General features: G+C 40.5%; 1 protein-coding gene across 1 annotated transcript in view; it reads left to right on the top strand.

Annotated features, from left to right (window-relative positions):
* LOC134331863 (adhesion G-protein coupled receptor D2) overlaps positions 1-23,404 on the top strand; it is a 138,982-nt gene that overhangs the window by 7,591 nt on the left and 107,987 nt on the right. Inside the window, exons 4-16 of the mRNA XM_063013403.1 lie at positions 124-762; positions 3,679-3,792; positions 4,136-4,218; positions 4,338-4,625; positions 4,721-4,832; positions 6,053-6,184; positions 7,290-7,395; positions 7,484-7,595; positions 8,459-8,520; positions 8,603-8,729; positions 11,328-11,431; positions 17,350-17,452; positions 22,383-22,536. Of these exons, the coding sequence (XP_062869473.1) occupies positions 124-762; positions 3,679-3,792; positions 4,136-4,218; positions 4,338-4,625; positions 4,721-4,832; positions 6,053-6,184; positions 7,290-7,395; positions 7,484-7,595; positions 8,459-8,520; positions 8,603-8,729; positions 11,328-11,431; positions 17,350-17,452; positions 22,383-22,536 (2,136 nt within the window). The remainder of the gene's footprint in view (positions 1-123; positions 763-3,678; positions 3,793-4,135; positions 4,219-4,337; positions 4,626-4,720; positions 4,833-6,052; positions 6,185-7,289; positions 7,396-7,483; positions 7,596-8,458; positions 8,521-8,602; positions 8,730-11,327; positions 11,432-17,349; positions 17,453-22,382; positions 22,537-23,404) is intronic.

Raw genomic sequence — 23,404 nt, forward strand, 5'->3', positions numbered from 1 at the left:
TTGTTAAATGTGCAAAACAAAGGGGGAATTACTTTTTTACAACACTCTTAATGCATGTTTGTATACAAAAGCTAGATTTAAAAAGCTGTTAACAAATACATATTGTCCTTTTTGTTTTCCAAGCCACTCCTGACTTAGTGCTGAATTTCCTTGGGCAGAACAGCCTTCAGTCTGCACGTCTGGTGCACAAGTTCTCCAAGCTGGCTGATGTAACAGTTTGCACTCGCATCTCCTTCGGTCCTTTTTGCAACGGATCTTTCACAGTGTTTTCCTATTCCATACACTCATTCATTAACGAGTTCCAGGTCCGGGCGAGAATCATACCCAATGAGCGCGTCCAGCTCGCTCTGCTTGTGCACGGACAACATGGCCCATATGTACCAGCCTTCGACAATGATTTCATCTGGCACTCTGTGTGTGTCAGTTGGACAGGAAACGGTGGCAAGTGGGTAATCTCAGCTGACGGTCAAGAGGTCGAGCAGGGGAGTGCCCTCTACTCATCAGAAGAAATAGGGGGTGATGGAATTTTTATCATCGGCCAAGAACAAGACTCGTTTGGAGGCTCCTTTAAGAGCGAGGAGGCCTTCTGCGGCAGCATTACCCAGTTCCACGTATGGGATCAGGTGTTAAACGCTGTGGAAATCGGAAACATGGAAAAAAACTGTTTATATCTTCCTAGCGGCCTGATCTATAAATGGGGCACATCTAAGCTGGAAATGACGCCCACGCTTGGCGTATACTGGAGCTACGTCAAGTGTCAAGGTACGACGTTACTAGTAGAGTTAGTCGTGAGACCCATTTGAATTTGATTAAGAGCTGGGCTCTCTGCTGGTATTTGTGATTCCTTGTTGAGTAGTTATTTCCATCCTTCCCTGCTGCTTAGGATCATGAATCATGAGCTCAGAATCTCGGCCAAGTCTTAACAAACTAAGGCAAAGTCAGCTCGTAAGCATCAGAAATTCATGTATGATGTCATTCAGAACCCCACCCATCAGAACGAATGGTTCATTTTACATTAAACAGCTGCATATGGGCTGATGATGTATGAAACAGAGCTTAACGAAACTCCATTATAATGACTGACACCTATTAAAACCTTCATGTATAAAACATAAACCATGTATACATTTATATGTAAGGGATATATTAGGCAGCAAGTGAACATTTTATCCTCAAAGTTGATGTGTTAGAAGCAGGAAAACTGGGCAGGCATAAGCATTTAAGCGAGTTTGACAAGGGCCAAATTGTGATGGCTAGACGACTGGGTCAGAGCATCTCCAAAACTGCAGCTCTTGTGGGGTGTTCCTGGTCTGCAGTGGTCAGTATCTATCAAAAGTGGTCCAAGGAAGGAACAGTGGTAAACCGGCGACAGGGTCATGGGCGGCCAAGGCTCATTGATGCACGTGGGGAGCGAAGGCTGGCCCGTGTGGTCCGATCCAACAGACGAGCTACTGTAGCTCAAATTGCTGAAGAAGTTAATGCTGGTTCTGATAGAAAGGTGTCAGAATACACAGTGCATCACAGTTTGTTGCCATGTATCCATTTATATGTAAGTTTTGTAACGTCTAGCTGATTGTTTAGGAATTTATAAGCAGTCATTTATGACACTGTTGGATTAGAGCATAAATACACCCTTAGTCATTTATCAACATGAGAAAGATTAGAGAATATACAAGTGAAACAACAGTGCATTGAGCTTCATAAATCAGACCATGGCTATAAAATAGCTACACACCTAAAGATCTTTACATATCTGGCCTCTGTACACAATAATTAGAAAGTTTCAATAACAAGAACTGGAATTAACCTGTCTAGAAAAGGAAGCTATATTTTGCCACCACACCGAGCGACGAGGATGGTTAGAGAGGAAAAAAATCCCCAAAATTACAGTTGTGAAATTGCAAAATATGGTAATCATGAAATCTAGAAATGCGCAAAGTTTTTGTGGACAAATAAAAAAGCGTTTTGGCTTAAAAAAATGTAAAAAGTTAAATCCACACTTCTTACACATACAATCATGTGAAAACGTTCGGACACTCCATGAGAACCTTTGTCTTTTTGAACATATTTAAACATGGACATTTGAGCTACATTTGAACAGTATTGAGAGATGGAGCTTATATCATTAAACAAAAAAACAAAAAAAATACTTTTAAACACAAGTTGTAAAATGTAATGAACAAAAATAAAAATTTATTGTGAGGAAAAAGTTAGGACACCTTATGTCCTAATAGCTGGTATTTGCCCCTTTGGCTGAAATAACCTCAATTAGACGTTTGCTTATAGCAAGAGTTTCCTCCTTGCACACTGTCCATGAAAATCAAACTTGTGCAGTCTCTTTCTGATGATTGATGCATGTACCTTGACATCAACTGTGACAAGAGCTACCTGTAGGTCCCTTGATGACATTGTAGGATTATTGGAGACTTCTTTACGCATCTTGCGGTCTGCTCTTGGGCTGAACTTGCAAGGACAACCTGACCTGGCCATCGTGATGTTGGCAGTCGTTTTAAATGTTCACCACTTGTAAATGATTTTCCAGACAGTGCAATGGCTGATTTGTAATTGTTTTGAGATCTTTTTAAATCCCTTCCCAGACTCATATGCATCTACAACCTTCTTTCTGAAGGCCTCATAGAGCTCTTTAGATCTCACCATGGTAATATCACTCACTTCAGTAATCAAGAGCAAACCAAACTAATGTCTGAGGTTTAAATAAAACTCCAATGTCCTCTAACGATGGTCTAATCATTGCAGCTGATGTGGTGCACCGGATTCTAATTATTAGACATTTTAAGTAGTAATAAATGTGGGGGTGTCCTAACTTTTTCCTTACAATAAATCTCCATTTTTGTTCATTACATTTTACAACTTGTGTTTAAAAAGTATTTTTTTTAACTTTTTTTTTTGTTTAATGATATAAGCTCCATCTCTCAGTACTGTTCAAATGAAGCTAAAATGTTCGTATGTTTAAATATGTTTAAAAAGACAAAGGTTATCATGGGGTGTCCTAACTTTTTCACATGACTGTAGCTAGTCGTGTCTGTATGTAGATGCCTGACTGGCCGATAGCACCATTGGATACTCTAACCCTGCAGTGAGCAAGCGAATTTTACCCTTATGCCACCAGAGCAGGCACCCATATATGATTTGCTTTTTTTTAACTAAATAACTCGTAAATCTTAAATACACTCCTGGTGAAAATTAGCCTTGTTTGAATACACAATAATAATGGACTCGACAAAGTACCAAAAGATTTGGATTAAAAAGTCTGTATCCGCCAGGAAGCTTAAACTGGGATTGTGTTTGGACAGATCCACATAGGTAAACACTTTTAAACGTTTGTTTAGATCATCCTATTTTCCTGACCTAAAACCCTTTTAAAACTTATAGGACACTCGAGGACCTCGAAAGATTCTGCTTTGAGAATTCTTCAGTGAGCATTACAGGAGAAGACTAAGTGATTTTACGTTGGCAAAGGGATGTTAAACTAAGTTCTAAATGTAGAGTTGCTAATCATTGTGAACCTTGGATTTGCTAACAATTGCCTTTAGGTGATTATTTTGGTCATAAATGACTTCACTTTTTTGTTAGTTTAGGATTGAGCTTAGACAAAACTGTACAAGTTATGATCTTTTGGTTAGATTTATGTTCACAGTCTCACAATGTTTTCTTTAGAGCTTTTCCACAGAACTAATAACGACAGCTGCATGATCTATGATCCTGCCAGTGGAAACTGGGGCTGGGACAACTGTGAGTCACAAAGAGGAGGTGTCTGTCAGTTTCAAAAAGGTAATAACTATATGCTCTGTGCAAACCCAAAGAAACCATTACTTGTTCTGTAACCCAGATTGAGTAACACAAAGTTTTTACTCAGCTTCGTGAGTGATTAAGTGTAGATTGATGGGTAAACATGGCACTTATATCTATTTAAAATAAAACCCATAACCTAAGGAAGTGTGTAAAAAGTCAAGAGGTCTGATATAATTTATACACCTGTACACCGCCAGCCAATAAGACCAAGTATTTGCTGTTGCCATGCTATAGGTAAATTGCATTATTGTTATTGTTTTAGCTTTGTGTTCAAATGACTTGCTGTTTGTGATAATGATTTCTGTATTTGTTTTGATTGTAGAGCCACAGAATAACTTTGGCTTACCCCCATTTCCTCAGACGCCACTTTTTACAGAAATCACCAACGGTATTTCTTCCAAACCTGTGAGTGGAAGAGCTTTCACACACCAACTCAAGCTTCAATTAATTTACAAGCTTTATCTTATCACACATGACCTTATCATGTTTACTCTGCAGACCACTAATATATTTTCTCTACATAGGAATCAGAAGGCAATATTTTAGCCTCACCCACAGAACAGGAGCTGATTTGGTTAAGTTCACTTGCTGACGCAGCTGTGAAAGTTCTTCAGAATAATCCGGACATGATCACATCCTCTGATCTCCAGTATCTCACTCAGACCATTGAAGTGGCTTCAGCTTTTCCCCTTAATTCCACAACTGTCTCTTCCGAAGTCATCACATCTATGGCTACCAGTTATGTGAATCTAGCCAGCGCTCTTGTCGATCCTGCCATGGGCGTTCAATGGTTGGAGCTGAAGCTGATCAGTGTATGTTGTTTACTCTCAGAAACCAGTTGTAAAAAATTCATGCAGTATTTTAGTTTCTGTCTTTTTAAGTAAATATTTTTTTCTGCTGTCTACAGATTCACCTTAGGCCATTTATGGTTATAGAGAGTATTGAGAAATTACTTTGGGCTCTGGCTGATGCGTACTTTACAGACAAGAAGAGCTTCACGCTTTCAACAAGAAATATTGGTAAGTACTGACATGGCAGAAACTGGCCTATCCTTAGTAATGTTTTATTCATAATATGCTGGCATACAAAGAAGTGTGCCAGATGGTCACTAACCGGGGTTAACTGTTTACTGATAGTGAAACTGTTAGTTTCTAATTACCATTTAAAACACGCCACAAAGTTTTGGGCAGCAGCAATCCATTGCAGGGCTCCGGCCACCCTCTTCCTAAGACATATTCAATCATGTCTGTGTGTAAACCTGGCCGGCCGATAGCCTAGCCGAGCTTCGAAGCCGAATTCCAGAGAAAGGGCCCGGCATAGTAGATTGCTGCGCCTTCTAAAAGCTTTATGTAGTGAATGTAGCGGTAATGTAGAAAAGTAAGTGAACAAACGTCAACTGTTGGGAATAAACGTACATGACAATTTTAACTACTATTATTATTATTTTTAAAAGATCCTTTTAAAAAGATTCAAGCTCCACTACTGCCAGAATGCTGCTATTGGGTCCTTAAGCAAGGCCCTTAACCCTCAATTGCTCAGACTGTATACTGTACCTGTAATGTAAGTCGCTTTGGATAAAGGCCGAAAATGTAAATGTACTAATAATATGAATATGTGTGCCGCTCAGGTGGCGCAGCGGTAAAAAGACACGCTGCAACCAGAGCTACCTCGTATCGAATCCAGCTCTGCCTCACCGGTTCGAGGCTGAGTGGCTGTATGAGCAACGATTGGCGGGTTGCTCAGTTGGGGGGTGGGACAAAGAACCGGATGTGGGTCTCTCTCTGCCAGAATGCGATTACGACCTCTGCCGGCTGAGTAGAGGCACCTGCACAGAGATGAGGAAGAGTGCCCTTAGGGTGTGTCTTTCTGCATGCAACGCTAGGTATCGCATCAATGTGTGGGTGGCAAAAATGCATCCGGCTGCTGCCCATGTTTCGGAGGGGATATGGGTTAGCTTCGATCTCCTCGGTCAGGGCAGGGTTCGGCATAGACAGAGAGGAAGCACGATGCAAATTGAACAATTGGATGCACTAAAAGGGGAGAAAAAGGGAAAAAATAAAAAAAATAAACAAATAAAATAATAATATGGATATGTAAAAATAAATAACTTCATATTGTCTTCATGTTTACAATAAAGAAATGGTCACTTTCTGTTACAGAAGCCATATAAAAACTATATTGTGTCGTTGATTCGTGCACGGTGAGTTTACTTTATGCATGGTGTGGTTACTTTATGCAGATATTCATATGGAGCCACGGACATTATCTCCTGTGAGCTGCAGCTGTGCTTACAAACCCTCATCACAAGCTGGTCAGAGCCAAGATGAAATTCTTATTCCTGAGACTGAGATCCAGAGGCTTCACTCCCTTGGTAAGACGTTTTTTAGGCCATAGTAGGCTAGCATAATAGACTTCAGCGCCACCTGAGCAGTTGGTTGTGCCACAATCATGAGTTAGCTGTTGGCGTTATGGTTCATGGAGCTTTTTGGACTAGATCAGAGCTAAGATTTCTTGTTGATTATAGTGACACTTGTGCCAAAATGTGTGAATGCATTCCTCCGAAGTATAGTGTTTTGGCAGTGGATACTATTATTATGTGTGGTACAAGGAGAGCACAAAGGAGGTGAACACTGTTATGTAATGCTGTGAACAGTGTTAACCCTTTAATGATCAGCTCAGCTATTTGGTTGAGCTTACTTTGAGCCTAAATAATGGGTAAAAATAAGCTGTATTTAAATAATCTTGTTTGGGCCATATCTACTATTTAGTTGACGTGTTAAACTCAGGGCGGCACGGTGACGTAGTTGGTAGCACTGTCGCCTCACAGCAAGAAGGTCCTGGGTTCGATCCCCAGGCGGGGCAGTCCGGGTCCTTTCTGGGCGGAGTTTGCATGTTCTCCCCGTGTCTGCGTGGGTTTCCTTCAGGAGCTCCGGTTTCCTCCCACAGTCCAAAAACATGCAGTCAGGTTAATTGGAGACACCGAATTGCCCTATAAGTGAATGGGTGTGTGTATGTGTGTCTGCCCTGCGATGGACTGTCGTCACGTCCAGGGGGTTACTGTGTGCCTTTCACCCATTGAAAGGCTGGGATAGGCTCCAGCAACCCTGATTGGATAAGCGGTTAAGAAAGTGAGTGAGTGAGTGTTAAACTCAAAATTATTGGTAGATGGTTTTAAGAAAACAGCCGTTCTAACTGACATGTCAACTTGAAGCTAACAGCTGAAAAATCATCCATAAAAGTTGCATAATTTTTGTAATAATCTCAACTGTTTGGTAAAGGCTCATTAATAAATTACTGTGCACTAGTAAAAAAAAACATTAATTGTTTGTTGTTGGTATAGTCCCAAGAAACTAAGAAATGCAAACAAATAATTTTTAACATTATTTCCTTGGTTAGACCATTAAAGGGTTAAGTATCATTACCTAAAAGGAGTGGAAAATTACATGCTACTTAAATGATCGACTTGTCATTGGCAGGTCACACAGATGTGATGTTTATTCATGCCTACTACAGCCAACTGCTGGACCTGCTTTCCAAAACTAAAATTGAAACTTCAACAGAGCCGCAAACAAAAAACATGCAGTATGATTGTTACTTTCTGAAAATTTACAAATGATGAATGTGTTTTTTTTTAGGATATAATTTTTATTAAGCTGTGGTTTGCTTTTAGTTCAACAGTCGGTCATCTGGCTTCAGCAGTCATTTCGGCGACAGTGAGAGATGTGTTGAGGGCGGAGAATGTTCCAGTGTCTGTCCAGTACACTCTCACAACTCTCACAAAGGTGTGTAATAAGAGAGTTTATGTACTTCATATAGGCAATCTGCCTTATGGCCAAACGTACGTGGAAACTGCATAAAAAGAACAGTGACATTTGGCTGTTTTATATACTGTATATTAGAATGGAATTAGAATAGAATAAAATATATTAGAATTATATATATATTATATATACTCTATCTATCTATCTATCTATCTATCTATCTATCTATCTATCTATCTATCTATCTATCTATCTATCTATCTATCTATCTATCTATCTATCTATCTATCTATCTATCTATCTATCTATCTATCTATCTATCTATCTATCTATCTATCTAATCTAGTAGAACATTTGACCAAGAAAACTAGACCAATATAAGACAATTGTAGTGGCATAAACTAGGACACCCATGGACACCTGAGTGAACGGCGAGTTGCTTCTGAGCTGACACATTTAGCGGCGACCTGTCTGCGAGCGAAAATCAGGGCAAAAATCATGTAGTGTGAACTAGACATTAGTGACTTCAAATGTCTAGCTTTGTGAAGTGAAAACATCTGAGATTACTTCAGCTGCAGACAGGTACCCCATTAAAATAATCCTCGTTAACATCGCGGACTATTAAATTGCTTTGTGAACATCAGCAACATCAGCTCTAGAACTGTAAATAATTACACAAAATAGACCTAGAAGATGTTTTGACTATTTAAAGAAATTCAAATTCATTAAGGCCAGACCTTCCTATAGTGAGTTAATTTTTCAGTTTTAAATACTAGAATACACCAAGACAATAATAATGTCCTTTTTTATACTCATGTCTGTCTTGCTATTTCTGGATTACTTTACAGTGCTACATGAGCTCACACATCTGTTTTTTATTGTAGGTGGAGTATTCTAAACATGTCACGCCTGTGCCCAAGTGTATTTTCTGGGATGTCAATAATGAGTAAGTAGAGGACAGAAACAGTCTCAAATCAAACAAACAAACTACCAATAGTGGAATATAAAAATGTCTCAATATTTTTTAGGGTTTCTAATGGGAGTGATTGGTCTGGTAAGGGCTGTAAAGTGCTGTACTCTGGATCGAATGCAACGTCTTGCTTCTGCAACCACACCACTAACTTTGCTGTCCTAATGAATTATTTGGAGAATAAGGTATGTTATTCACAATTTGGATTAATGTTTCATTAAAATTGTCTAAATGCTACTAGATCTAAATACATTATTTCCATATTAAATATTAAAATCCACCCAGATGTGTTAAAGCACTGGAGTTTTTTTCTTCCAGTGCCGGTGAAGGGCAGTAGAGTAGCAGACCCTCTTACAGAAAGTAGGCAATGCTGTTTTAGCTCTATCAAGGTGGCTAATGGTGGTCCTCCATCTATACGAGTAGTTCTTGAACACGTACACCTCAGCTGTCAAGATCTATATTAAAGTCACCTTTTGTCAAGCATGTGGAATTCTTCCCTAAACAGAAGGGGTTTGACTTTTGCCAAAAAAACAAGACTCTGCTATAGATCTGGCAACACTAAGGTCTACAGCTCATCCGGGCAAAGCTGAAAATGGACATTAGAAAAGCCAAACTGACCTACAAACAATGGGCACCTTCACAATTCTAATCTTTACTATATGTTGAAGGGCATCCAGATCTTCACAAACTACAGACCATCCCATCTGAATCCAGCAGTGTCTCCCTCCCAGACAAGCTTAATACATTCTCTGCTTGTTTTATTATTGTAATGAGCAATACATAAGGACTGAAACTCACGCTGTCTACAACTGAAGTGTGTTCAGTACTAAGCAGAGTAAATGCACATAAAGCTGCCAGCCCTGAGGGCACCCCTAAATGTGTCACCAGAGCGTGTTCTGAACAGTTTTTTAACATTTTTAACCTGTCACTTTAACCCAGGCTACTGTTCCCACATGCTGGAACACATTACGGTGCCAAAATGTACTACTTCAGCATGCTTCCGACCTCAGCTCGGTAGCACTCACCCCCATTGTGATGAAGTGCTGTGAGAAACTGGCTCTCAGTCACCTGAAAGTGATGCTTCCACCATCCATGGATACCCACCAGTTTGCGTGCCGCTCCAACAGATAGACAGAGGATTCCATTTCCATTGCCCTTCACTCTGCTCTCACCCACCCGGACAATAAAAACACTAACATTCGGATACTATTTATTGACTTTAGCTCCGCCTTCAACAAGTTTAGGATGGTAACCAAAATTAGCATCACTTGAGTTTTGAAGTTCCTCTCAAACAAACCTCAGTTTTTGAGGTTGGGTCGTCAGGTGTCCTCCAGCCTTACTCTGAACGCTGGCGTTCCACAGGGCTGTATGTTATGTCCACTTCTCTTCTCTGTTCATTCACAACTGTGTGCCGCTGCGTAGATTCAACATCTTCATCAAGTTTGCAGACAACACACACTCTGGGTGCTGGACCGTCATCTCTTTTCTGGTTAAGAAGGTGCAGCAGCGACTCCTTGAGGAGACTGAAGAAGGACCATTTATCTTTTCAAATCCTCACATACATTACTGCTGCACCATCAAGAGCATATTGACCAACTATATCACAGTGTGGTATGACAGCTCCACTGTGGCTGACAGGGTGGTGGTGGTGAAAGGTGGTGAAAACTGCCCTGCACATTATAGGCACACAGCTTCCTACCACCTTTTGAACACAAAACATGTTTCCACTATTTTCAGTCCATCTCAGATGAGCTCAGGCCAAGAGAACCTGCAAAGAATTGATGTAGGACTTTCTCTTTGCAAAATATAATTACATGTGGCATTTTTTATTGCAATTGTGGACTGGACTTTACTAACTGGCAAGGGTTTTCCAAAATCCATGTGGCTACATTTATCACAGTAGCATGTTTCTTATTCAATGGCATTTGAGGACTTGACGATTATGCACATTTAACAATGCCTGAGATTTTTCTAGATTCCCTTATATTTTTCCACAATATTATGTACAGCAGATGCTGAAATATTTGCAAACTTGGCTATGACCAATTTTTGCTTGCAAAAACAGCTTTTGATAGATGTTCCTTTATACCCAATCATAATACCATCACCTGTTACCAGTTCACCTGCAGGTAATGTTTCTAAATAGTATAACTTGGGGTAAAACAAGCAATTTAGAGCTGATTTCTCGAACTTGTGAGTTCGAATCTCAGCTCTGCTACCTGCTTACACGAGCAACGATTGGCTTGTTCACAAGGAGGGGATTTCTCATAACTGATGCAATTACGACCTCTGCTGGCTGATTGATGGCCTGCACAGAGACGAGGGATAATGGGATCAGTGCGTGGCTCTCGGTGCACAAATCTGGTCCACATTTGAACTCCTTTTGTGCAGGTAAATAGATGTAATGGGCTACTGTACATGTGTCAGAGGGGATGCGTGTTAGTCACAGCTCTCCTATGAAAAGTGTAATGCAATCAGGGTAATTTGATACAGCTTAAATTGGGAGGAAAATTGGGGGAAAATGCAAAGCAATGGTTTGCCCCATTACTTAAAAAAAATGTGTTAACATACAGAAAATGTAATAGTTTCTTTACATATAAATAATACAAATAATTATTCGCAAGAATTAACATCACAGATTCTTTATTGCAGTTTACAAATGTTAGAAATGCTTTTGAAATGGGGTTTGTACATGCTTAATGGAGAGGTAAGTCAGTGGGAGAAATAGAGATGAATTCTAGAAGCGTTTTGTTTTGATGGGCCTTTCCTCTCTGTCTTGACAGTGGAGCGAAGCAGAGGAAAGCATTTTGAACAAGCTGACGTTCATCGGATCGGGAGCATCGCTCTGCGCTCTCGTAGTGACCTTGATGCTGTTTACAGTGCTGGAGTAAGTGTTTTTCAGGACTGCACCGCTGCAGCAACATCACCCCTTCAAATGTGGTATCATATGTGTGTGCTACTACACTGTATAGTCAAAAGTTAGTGGACACCTGACCATGAACTTATTGGATGTCCTGTAGTAACACCTTGGGCATAAATATTCTAGGAATGCTTACCACGTTATTTCTGTGTAAAAGAGTGGGCTGTGGGAATTGATCTTTATTAGTCAAAAAATTTAGAAGGCCTGACTCACAATCAGTGTTCCAAGTGTTTATACAGAAAACAATTTAATGCATTAGTCAATCATAAAATGTAAGCAAATATTTAAAAAACAGTGTCCTAGCTGCAGTGGCGGCTCCTGCCAAATTTCTCAGGGGGGGCAATTGTTGCGATGATGGCCAAGGTGACCCTTTCAATGGGTAAATTAAAGCTTAAATAATTAACATCTTAAGTCATCTGTCAGTTTGCCCTCACAAATAACTTTGAACATGGAGAGAGAGCAGCTTTACCATTAATCATAAAATTAAGTAAAGCCTTCACACTAACAATTTAATTCAGTCTTCATCAGATAGCATTTTATTTTAGGTGCTAGCTGCTCCAATTAGGAGTTTAGCAATTAGTTGCCAACTTTCAGAACTGGAAATAAGGAACACCCTGGGCTGACCGGTTGGCAGAAGGCATAGGGTGGGGGTGGGATAGCGGGTGTTTACCTGAGCGAGAGCGGGGGGTAGGCGGTTAGGGTTGCACCTATAAAAAATATTACGGGTCTTACACAGTCATAGGAACATTATCAAAATGTTTTATTTAGGCTGTTTTAACATTTATTATTTTCATTCTTTATAATAATAAATCAGAACCATATTTTAGGCAAAACAACAAAGAACATCATGTAACATTTTTTCTCAATAGTGCAAACAATATTTTTACATAATCCATCTTCACACTGACATGCAGCCCCGGTTCTGGACTGCGTTGCTTAGGGGGCAGTGAGAAAAGTGCCGGCCCCGCTTGTGTTACTTTACTTTCGCCCTACACACGGTGTTACTAAGACTAAAAGTGAACACTACTTAAAATAATAACCAAACGCTTTCTAATTCCCACGGTAGTAGCAGCACATATCGCCCTGTCTCAGTCTAATCTGCAGCACTTCTCTCTCATTGATAAAAATACGGAACACCGCGTTTAGTTTCCAAATAAGGAACGATTACGTGTGACGCAGGCACGTAAGTGCGTGCCCTCCCGGAACTCATTCAAAATGCATTGCAGTGCCTGCAGTTAAAAAAAAGAGCTTTAACATGAGAGTCTATGAGAGCAATCTGGGGCGATTTTTAATCAGACTTTAGTCACCCCACCCAAAAGGGGCGGTACTGTATGGAACAAAACTCGACGCTGATTGGACTACGATATTTCGAGGCAAGACAGACTCCAGAACAGTCACAGCTAGTTTAACACTGGTTGAATGTGATAGAAAAATTTCTTCCCTTTCGCCCTTTGGTGGTGCGTCGCCCGATCGCCCTAAGGAACGAGCCGCCCCTGCCTAGCTGGTTAATTATTTGAAGACAACAGACGGAATGTTCAGTGAAGGACACACAGTGACACCGATGTGAAACAATTTATTATATTGAAACAGTAATCAAGGAATAATACAAAACAAATAATTTAATTGTTTTAAATGTACTAGTATATTAGGCACATAACAAAACCACAGCATGTTATAACCCTGGTTGCTGAAATAAAAGTCACCCTTCTACAGCAAACTGTTCCAGTAATCTCCTAATAAGATTATCTTTGGCATATCTTCAGTAAGATGATAATATTCACCACGGTATTTATTTTTTATTATCATTTTATTTAAATTACCCGCTTTATCCTGGTCATTGCCAGGTCAGGTTCCTTGGGCAAACAGTGAGTGCAAGGCAGGGCACCTGTTCATTGCAAGCCTTTAGCCATTACCCATCTTCAAACATAGCAAATCATGTCTGTGTGGATGCCTGGCTGGACAATAGCACTGCTGAGATTCGAACTCTGCGGTGGTGTGATCTGCACTGATAGCGCTTAATCGCGCTTGATTCAAAATGGGCTTCCTAAATTATAGATGCTTCAATGTTCTTAAAAGTATATAGAATTCCTTACTAATTATTAAGTTCGGATTTTTTTTTTGGCACATCAATTGCTAACATGTGCGTAGAATTTATAAATGTATTCTATCCTTACAACTGTGAAAGATCAGAAAATGTATACGCATTTCCATTTCTGTCCACTAAGTGGCGCCATGCGCACAACAGAAACGTTTTAAAAACGCAAAAAATCACACAGTAAACAGGCCACCACTAATGGCAGTAAATGTAAACATACAGTATGATAAAACATCTTGTGAATTTTGTTTGGCCATATTCCCCAGCCTTAAACTACATAAATACTCTGCACCATGTACAGTGTATCACAAAAGTGAGTACACCCCTCACATTTCTGCAAATATTTTATTATATCTTTTCATGGGACAACACTATAGACATGAAACTTGGATATAACTTAGAGTAGTCAGTGTACAGCTTGTATAGCAGTGTAGATTTACTGTCTTCTGAAAATAACTCAACACATAGCCATTAATGTCTAAATAGCTGGCAACATAAGTGAGTACACCCCACAGTGAACATGTCCAAATTGTGCCCAAATGTGTCGTTGTCCCTCCCTGGTGTCATGTGTCAAGGTCCCAGGTGTAAATGGGGAGCAGGGCTGTTAAATTTGGTGTTTTGGGTACAATTCTCTCATACTAGCCACTGGATATTCAACATGGCACCTCATGGCAAAGAACTCTCTGAGGATGTGAGAAATAGAATTGTTGCTCTCCACAAAGATGGCCTGGGCTATAAGAAGATTGCTAACACCCTGAAACTGAGCTAAAGCATGGTGGCCAAGGTCATACAGCGGTTTTCCAGGACAGGTTCCACTCGGAACAGGCTTCGCCAGGGTCGACCAAAGAAGTTGAGTCCACGTGTTCTGCGTCATATCCAGAGGTTGGCTTTAAAAAATAGACACATGAGTGCTGCCAGCATTGCTACAGAGGTTGAAGACGTGGGAGGTCAGCCTGTCAGTGCTCAGACCATACACCGCACACTGCATCAACTCGGTCTGCATGGTCGTCATCCCAGAAGGAAGCTGAGGCACAAGAAAGCCCGCAAACAGTTTGCTGAAGACAAGCAGTCCAAGAACATGGATTACTGGAATGCCCTGTGGTCTGACGAGACCAAGATAAACTTGTTTGGCTCAGATGGTGTCCAGCATGTGTGGCGGCGCCCTGGTGAGAAGTACCAAGACAACTGTATCTTGCCTACAGTCAAGCATGGTGGTGGTAGCATCATGGTCTTGGGCTGCATGAGTGTTGCTGGCACTGGGGAGCTGCAGTTCATTGAGGGAAACATGAATTCCAACATGTACTGTGACATTCTGAAACAGAGCATGATCCCCTCCCTTCGAAAACTGGGCCTCATGGCAGTTTTCCAACAGGATAACGACCCCAAACACAACCTCCAAGATGACAACTGCCTTGCTGAGGAAGCTGAAGGTAAAGGTGTTGGACTAAACCCAATTGAGCACCTGTGGCGCATCCTCAAGTGGAAGGTGGAGGAGTTCAAGGTGTCTAACATCCACCAGCTCCGTGATGTCATCATGGAGGAGTGGAAGAGGATTCCAGTAGCGACCTGTGCAGCTCTGGTGAATTCCATGCCCAGGAGGGTTAAGGCAGTGCTGGATAATAATGGTGGTCACACAAAATATTGACACTTTGGGCACAATTTGGACATGTTCACTGTGGGGTGTACTCACTTATGTTGCCAGCCATTTAGACATTAATGGCTGTGTGTTGAGTTATTTTCAGAAGACAGTAAATCTACACTGCTATACAAGCTGTACACTGACTACTCTAAGTTATATCCAAGTTTTATTTCTATAGTGTTGTCCCATGAAAAGATATAATAAAATATTTGCAGAAATGTGAGGTGTGTACTCACTTTTGTGATACACTGTATACCTCCTTCCAAACATCCTTCCAAAAATCAGGAAACCTTACAATTTGACAATAGGGTCACTGTTACCTGACATGACCTTGTCAGCTGACTGGAACACATCACTTATTGCCACTTTGTTTTTTCAATGAGGGCTTTTTTTTTTACAACTCATTCATAAAAACCTTTGGTTACAACAATAATCATACTGTTGATTCAGATTAACTTCAGTCGCTGTGTCAGTATCTTGGGGCTCTAATGAATGTACTTCCAGTTTGTTGCAGTTTAAATTAACAGGCTAACCTGGGTAGTGTGGCCTTTTTATTATCTTTCCAATGTATTATTTATTTATTTTTTCTTTTGGCCGCGCTCATATTTAGGGGTTACCAGAGTTGATCATTTTGGTCTGTATACCTGATCTGACACCATTGTTACGCCAGATGCCCTTCCTGATGCAACACTTCTTATTTTTAATTGACTTGAGACCAGCACTAAGAGAGCACTGACAAGTTGCCAATTATGACTGGCTGGTAGCATTAATGACATTCAAACTCTGGATCTCAGTGGTAGTGGGCAGGCGTACTTTACCGCTGTGCCACCCGAGCACCTGTTTTTTTCAATTTATGATGAACTGTATTTAGCTTTGAAATATATTTAGGGCCTTTGGAATTCTTTCAAATTTTTTTATTTTAATCATGTTTTTTTACAATTGCGTTATGCTTCCTCTCCACTGGAGCTGACCCCTGCCCCGATTGAGGAGAGCGAGACTGTCCGATACGTGCGCAGTAGCCGACTGCATCTTTTCACCTGCCCGAGGCGAGTTCATATGCCGATCAGCTTTGTGCATGGAGAGCCACACCCTGATCAGCATTATTCCTCGACTCTGTGCAGACGGCATCAATCAGCCAGCAGTGATCGTAATTGCGTCAGTTATGAGGAGTCCCTATCCGGCTTATCTTACCCTATGAACATCAGCCAATCGTTGTCCATGCAGCCGCCCAGCCTAGGATGGCAGAGCTGAGATTCGATACGATGTATTCGAAATCCCAGCTCTGGTGTGCTAGCGTGTTTTATCGCTGCTCCACCTGATTTTAAATGCTTCTTTGACTTTATTTTGGACAGTCTCTGCTATACTTATTGACATAACAAAGAGATTTCAGTGTCATCAGATTGAAATTGGAATTAGATATGTGTGTTGCAGAAGAGCAAAACTCATCTTAAAATGACAAATCTTACTATTTAACCCTTTAGAGATTTTACATAAAATGTGTTGGTATTTACACTGTTAAATAGAACATCATACATTTTGCAATATGCAACCTAATACAATAACATGTAAGCTAGTTTGGGTGGTGGGATACCTTTATAATGCAGTGGAATAACAACATAAGATGTAAAAACCTGCCTGAGGTGGCGAGTAGCTCGTCAGTTTATCCCTTGTTATTAGCATAATGTCACGCTATTACTACTAAACAAGGTTGCAGTTTCACAGTATTAGCCAATGACCTGTGTTGGTCAAGCCTTTGTGGCTGTAAGTGATCTGAACCACATTTGCAATCAATAGTAGGAGGTTTTGAGGCAGGAGAAGCATTGAAGATCGCTAATCTGCTAATTAGTGCTCTGTGCCAAATCCCATTCAGAGTGCTTAGAACTGAGGGTTAATGGTAACATTACACTGGAGCTAATTAAGCACCGGGGTCATGTGGGAATAGACTAATCAGTGTGCTATTGGGCAAGCTGGTTTTGAAAAAAGATTTATGACCTGTGTGCGCCCAGTCAACACATATACACATTCAAACAGCTGAGGGGCATTAAAACAAGAAACTGTATTTAAAATGCTAATTATTTGTTAGTTTTCACGTCTTTTACGTTTAACAGTATTTCGAGCATTATTCTGACGTAGTTTCCTTTATCCATGCAGTATTCCGAAATCCGACAGGACATCTGTCCACAAGAATCTTTTCATCTCTTTGACCTTTGCTCAAATCGTCCTTCTCTGCAGTGGCTCAGCTGTTAATAATAAGGTATGTGTGGCATGGCAATATTGTTTGTATTGTCACATTTAGAAAAAAAGAAATCTTACTAATTTTATAGAGACTACTACGAATACAAATACAATTCATTATCAAAGGCTAGTAAACATACAATGCAATTAATGGCAAATTAATACAGGTAATAGGATTGAAATGAACCCAGGACCTCAGAATCAATGTTGCTCTGCAGCACCTAGTCTACTAGTTGCACCTTATTTACATTTACGGCATTTAGCAGATGCTTTTATCCAATGCAACTTACAGTACTGTGGCCTTATACAGTCTGAGCAATTGAGGGTTAAGGGCAATGCTCAAAGGCCCAACAGCAGCAATCAGGCAGTGGTGAGGCTTGAACCAGCGACCTTCCGATTACTAGACCAGTACCTTAACCACTAAGCTACAACTGTCAACCTTATTAGCTTTATGTATATACATCTGGAATAATTTTTAAATGTACTGATGCATATTACATTTTTATATATATGTATATATATATACGTATATATATATATGTATATATAAATATATATATATGTATATATATATATACAGTGTATCACAAAAGTGAGTACACCACTCACATTTCTGCAGATATTTTATTATATCTTTTCATGGGACAACACTATAGAAATAAAACTTGGATATAACTTAGAGTAGTCAGTGTACAACTTGTATAGCAGTGTAGATTTACTGTCTTCTGAAAATAACTCAACACACAGCCATTAATGTCTAAATAGCTGGCAACATAAGTGAGTACACCCCACAGTGAACATGTCCAAATTGTGCCCAAAGTGTCAATATTTTGTGTGACCACCATTATTATCCAGCACTGCCTTAACCCTCCTGGGCATGGAATTCACCAGAGCTGCACAGGTTGCTACTGGAATCCTCTTCCACTCCTCCATGATGACATCACGGAGCTGGTGGATGTTAGACACCTTGAACTCCTCCACCTTCCACTTGAGGATGCGCCACAGGTGCTCAATTGGGTTTAGTCCATCACCTTTACCTTCAGCTTCCTCAGCAAGGCAGTTGTCATCTTGGAGGTTGTGTTTGGGGTCGTTATCCTGTTTGAAAACTGCCATGAGGCCCAGATTTCGAAGGGAGGGGATCATGCTCTGTTTCAGAATGTCACAGTACATGTTGGAATTCATGTTTCCCTCAATGAACCGCAGCTCCCCAGTGCCAGCAACACTCATGCAGCCCAAGACCATGATGCTACCACCACCATGCTTGACTGTAGGCAAGATACAGTTGTCTTGGTACTTCTCACCAGGGCGCCGCCACACATGCTGGACACCATCTGAGCCAAACAAGTTTATCTTGGTCTCGTCAGACCATAGGGCATTCCAGTAATCCATGTTCTTGGACTGCTTGTCTTCAGCAAACTGTTTGCGGGCTTTCTTGTGCGTCAGCTTCCTTCTGGGATGACGACCATGCAGACCGAGTTGATGCAGTGTGCGGCGTATGGTCTGAGCACTGACAGGCTGACCTCCCACGTCTTCAACCTCTGCAGCAATGCTGTCAGCATTGACGCCGAACACGTGGACTCAACTTCTTTGGTCGACCCTGGCGAAGCCTGTTCCGAGTGGAACCTGTCCTGGAAAACCGCTGTATGACCTTGGCCACCATGCTGTAGCTCAGTTTCAGGGTGTTAGCAATCTTCTTATAGCCCAGGCCATCTTTGTGGAGAGCAACAATTCTATTTATCACATCCTCAGAGAGTTCTTTGCCATGAGGTGCCATGTTGAATATCCAGTGGCCAGTATGAGAGAATTGTACCCAAAACACCAAATTTAACAGCCCTGCTCCCCATTTACACCTGGGACCTTGACACATGACACCAGGGAGGGACAACGACACATTTGGGCACAATTTGGACATGTTTACTGTGGGGTGTACTCACTTATGTTGCCAGCTATTTAGACATTAATGGCTGTGTGTTGAGTTATTTTCAGAAGACAGTAAATCTACACTGCTATACAAGCTGTACACTGACTACTCTAAGTTATATCCAAGTTTCATGTCTATAGTGTTGTCCCATGAAAAGATATAATAAAATATTTGCAGAAATGTGAGGGGTGTACTCACTTTTGTGATACAGTGTATATACTGTATATATATATATATACGTATATATATATATTATGCATTTTTCTCCCATTTTCTCCTAATTTAGTGTAGTCAATTTGTCTTCCGCTGCTGGGTATCCCCAGTTTTTTACAGTTGATTAGGGTATATTGCTGCTCACGCCTCTTATGACCTGCGCGCAGCCCTTAACGGAACCCTTTTCCACCCATGCACTCTGCACTGGCGCCTCTATCCCCACCCACATATTCCGGTCATCCCTCCCTGCAGGCAATGCCAATTATGCTCGCTAAATGGCACCCAGCCGACCCGTGGCAACGCCGAGTTTCAAGCCGAGGAGTTCAGAATATCGGCACTGGTGTGCTAGCGGAATATCCTGAAATTGATAGTGACCTTGTCACTGCACCACAGCATTTACATTTTCGGCATTTTGCAGACGTTTCTATTCAAAGCGACTTACAGTGCTGTGACAGTATATTGTCGAAGCAATTGAGCGTTATGGCCTTTGCTCAAAGGCCAAACAGTGGTGGGGCTTGAACCAGCGACCTTTTGATTACTAGTCCAGTACCTTAACCGCTAGGCTACAACTGCCCTAAACAGAAACAGACATGCAGGAGGATGTTTTTAGTAGGGCTGTCAACTGAACCTAAAAATGTGAAGCAATGCAATCCAAATGAACTTGCGCACACACACACACACATACACACACACACACATACACACACATACACACACATACACTCACACACACACACACACACACACACACCGGGGGACTGAAATCAATAACCCAAACAAACAATAACCAGCTGCCGTTACAGGTGCTGTATATTTGAACCCTCACTGCATGGCAGCTGTGTTCTCAGTGATCTTACCAGTAATCTCATGCCCTGCCTGCAGTTTCACGTTCTGCTGTTTTTATGCTTCTAAATACAGTTAGATTTAGTTTGTGCTGAATGTTTATGGTGCAACTATTTGCGACAACATATTTTGGGTCACAGTGCTTTTAATTTGATGTATGAACGTCTGTAAAGAGCGCAGCAAATGTGGAGTGAATGTCCCTGATTGGCCAAAATACTTTTTAAATAACACACTTTCTTAACATATATTTAGACAATAGTGTAATAGATATATCTGCAGTAAGAATGCCCATTAAATAATTATGGTTTGTAGATATAGGCATTGTAACATACAGGCTGTTTAATTAAATTTATTAAAATTAAATCCTTAAATAATTAAGACAGTTTTACAAAAAGCAACTCACATGGGGCAAAAAGATCACTAATCGGTTGAATAGCTGGAGGGCTGTGTCTCAATCAGCTTTGCTTTGGTCATGAATACTATTTAGCATGTAGGATGGTATTTGGAACACATCAGCTCTCCTTTGCACTATGTTCAGCCTGACATTATATACATTTGATGCTCTTTATGTATATTTAATACATTTTATTATTTTTATTCTTAATTTGCTCTAGTTTTGGGTCAGTGGGTAAGATTTGCTGGTCTCATGTCTCCTCTGCACCACAGTGCATAAATAAATTATCCACTTGGTGTTGGTTAAATTGTCACTTACGCAGGAAAAAAAAATTACGTTTTCAAAACATTTTAGTGCTTAATATGTCAAAATTAAAAAACATAGATTAATGTTTAACAATTGAACATGTAACTTAAAAGCTATTTCACATGTTTTTTCTGTAAATATACACCGATCAGCCATAACATTAAAACCACCTCCTTGTTTCTACACACATTGTCAATTTTATCAGCTCCACTTACCATATAGAAGCACTTTGTAGTTCTACAATTACCGACTGTAGTCCATCTATTTCTCTGCATGCTTTGTTAGCCCCCTTTCATGCTGTTCCTCAATGGTCAGGACTCTCCTAGAACCACCACAGAGTAGGTATTATTTGGGTGGTGGGTCATTCTCAGCACTGCAGTAACACTGACATCATGGTGGTGTGTTAGTGTGTGTTGTGCTGGTATGAGTGGATCAGACACAGAAATGCTGATGTAGTTTTTAAACACCTCACTGTCTCTGCTGGACTGAGAATAGTCCATCAACCAAAAATATATCCAGCTAACAGCGCTCCGTGGGCAGCGTCCTGTGACCACTGATAAAGGTCTAAAAGATGACCAATCAAACAGCAGCAATAGATGAGCGATCGTCTCTGACTTTACATCTACAAGGTGGACCAACTAGGTAGGAGTGTCTAATAGAGTGGACAGTGAGTGGACACGGTATTTACAAACTCCAGCAGCGCTGCTGTGTCTGATCCACTCATACCAGCACAACACACACTAACACACCACCACCATGTCAGTGTCACTGCAGTGCTGAGAATCATCCAGCACCTAAATAATACCTGCTCTGTGGTGGTCCTGTGGGGGTCCTGACCATTGAAGAACGGGGTGAAAGCAGGCTAAAAAAGTATGCAGAGAAACAGATGGACTACAGTCAGTAATTGTAGAACTACAAAGTGCTTCTACATGATAAGTGGAGCTGATAAAATGTACAGTCACTGTAGAAACAAGGAGGTGGTTTTAATGTTATGGCTGATCAGTGTAAACAATTTCTGAACTCTAAATATATTTTTAGTAAGATGTGTTCACACAGAGAAGGTTTTTAGAAATCATGTGTTGAATGTATTTTAAAATATATTTAGATCTATATATTTAAAAACGACTTAAACCAAAGCACACAGTTCTTCTGTGTCTTTAAAGAGTGACCTTGCTGCCATATTTGTCAAGAAAGATAAACTGTCTTGTGCCTGCCACAGCCTTGTTCAACCTTCTGACCTTAGACGTTTGTCTTTTGACCCTGTGCCCCTAGGTGGCCTGCACCGTGGTGGCAGCTCTACTTCATCTGTTCTTCATGGCAGCATTTAGCTGGATGCTGGTGGAGGGACTGATGCTCTGGAGCAAAGTGGTGGCTGTTAACTTGAATGAGGATCGCCACATGAAATACTACTACCTGATTGGCTGGGGTAAAAGCACTTATTTAATACACGAGGATACATAACAGTACTTGTGTACTTGTGTAGCAAAACATTATTAATTTTTATTGTTATCTTTTTATTACCCAGTGCACTAATCTGACATACTTATAAGTACATTGTTGTATGATCCGGTCTGTTAGGGTTTATTTCATGCACTCCTGTCACTCTGCATAAAAGAGTCGTGCATTTTATTCATTGCACTATTGACAACATGCCAGTCTAAGTTAGATTTATAACAAAGATAGATAATGAAATATCTATATGTACTGATCAATTAAGCTAAACTGACAAATACAAGCTAAAGTGACATATCAGCAGTTAGTTAGATAGCCTGCTATGACGAGATGACATAAAGACATGGAAGCATTTCCAGTTTGCGGATCCTTTAATGTACATAGATGCTTTTTTAATGGGTCAAGGTGTGGCAGAGAGCATAAAAATCCTGAGCAGGTTATTGATTTACGTTGATTCATATTATGGTTTGAAACTAAAAGTTCATGGCACTTGGATGGTGCAGTGGTCTAATTTGTTAGCACCTCCACTGAGATCCAAGTTTGAATGTAAGCCATGGTGTCAACCAGCCAAATGCCCACATAGACATAATTAGCTGTAGTGTGTTATTCTCTACGTACGAAGTATAGTTGCCCCATCTTTAGTGGAGGAATAGAAGTAATTAATTAATTGATTCATAATGCAATCATGGGAAGATGTGCTTAATTTCATGAACCTTATTTTTCAAAAATCACAGATTTTACAGATTCTTTTTTCTTTATGTATTTTCTCCCCTTTCTCTCCCTTTTTAGCGTGTCCAATTGCCCGATTGCATCATGCTTCCTCTCCACCAATGCCTCATGCA

The sequence above is a fragment of the Trichomycterus rosablanca genome, chromosome 17 (genome assembly GCF_030014385.1).
Source record: "Trichomycterus rosablanca isolate fTriRos1 chromosome 17, fTriRos1.hap1, whole genome shotgun sequence".
Lineage (NCBI taxonomy): Eukaryota > Metazoa > Chordata > Actinopteri > Siluriformes > Trichomycteridae > Trichomycterus > Trichomycterus rosablanca.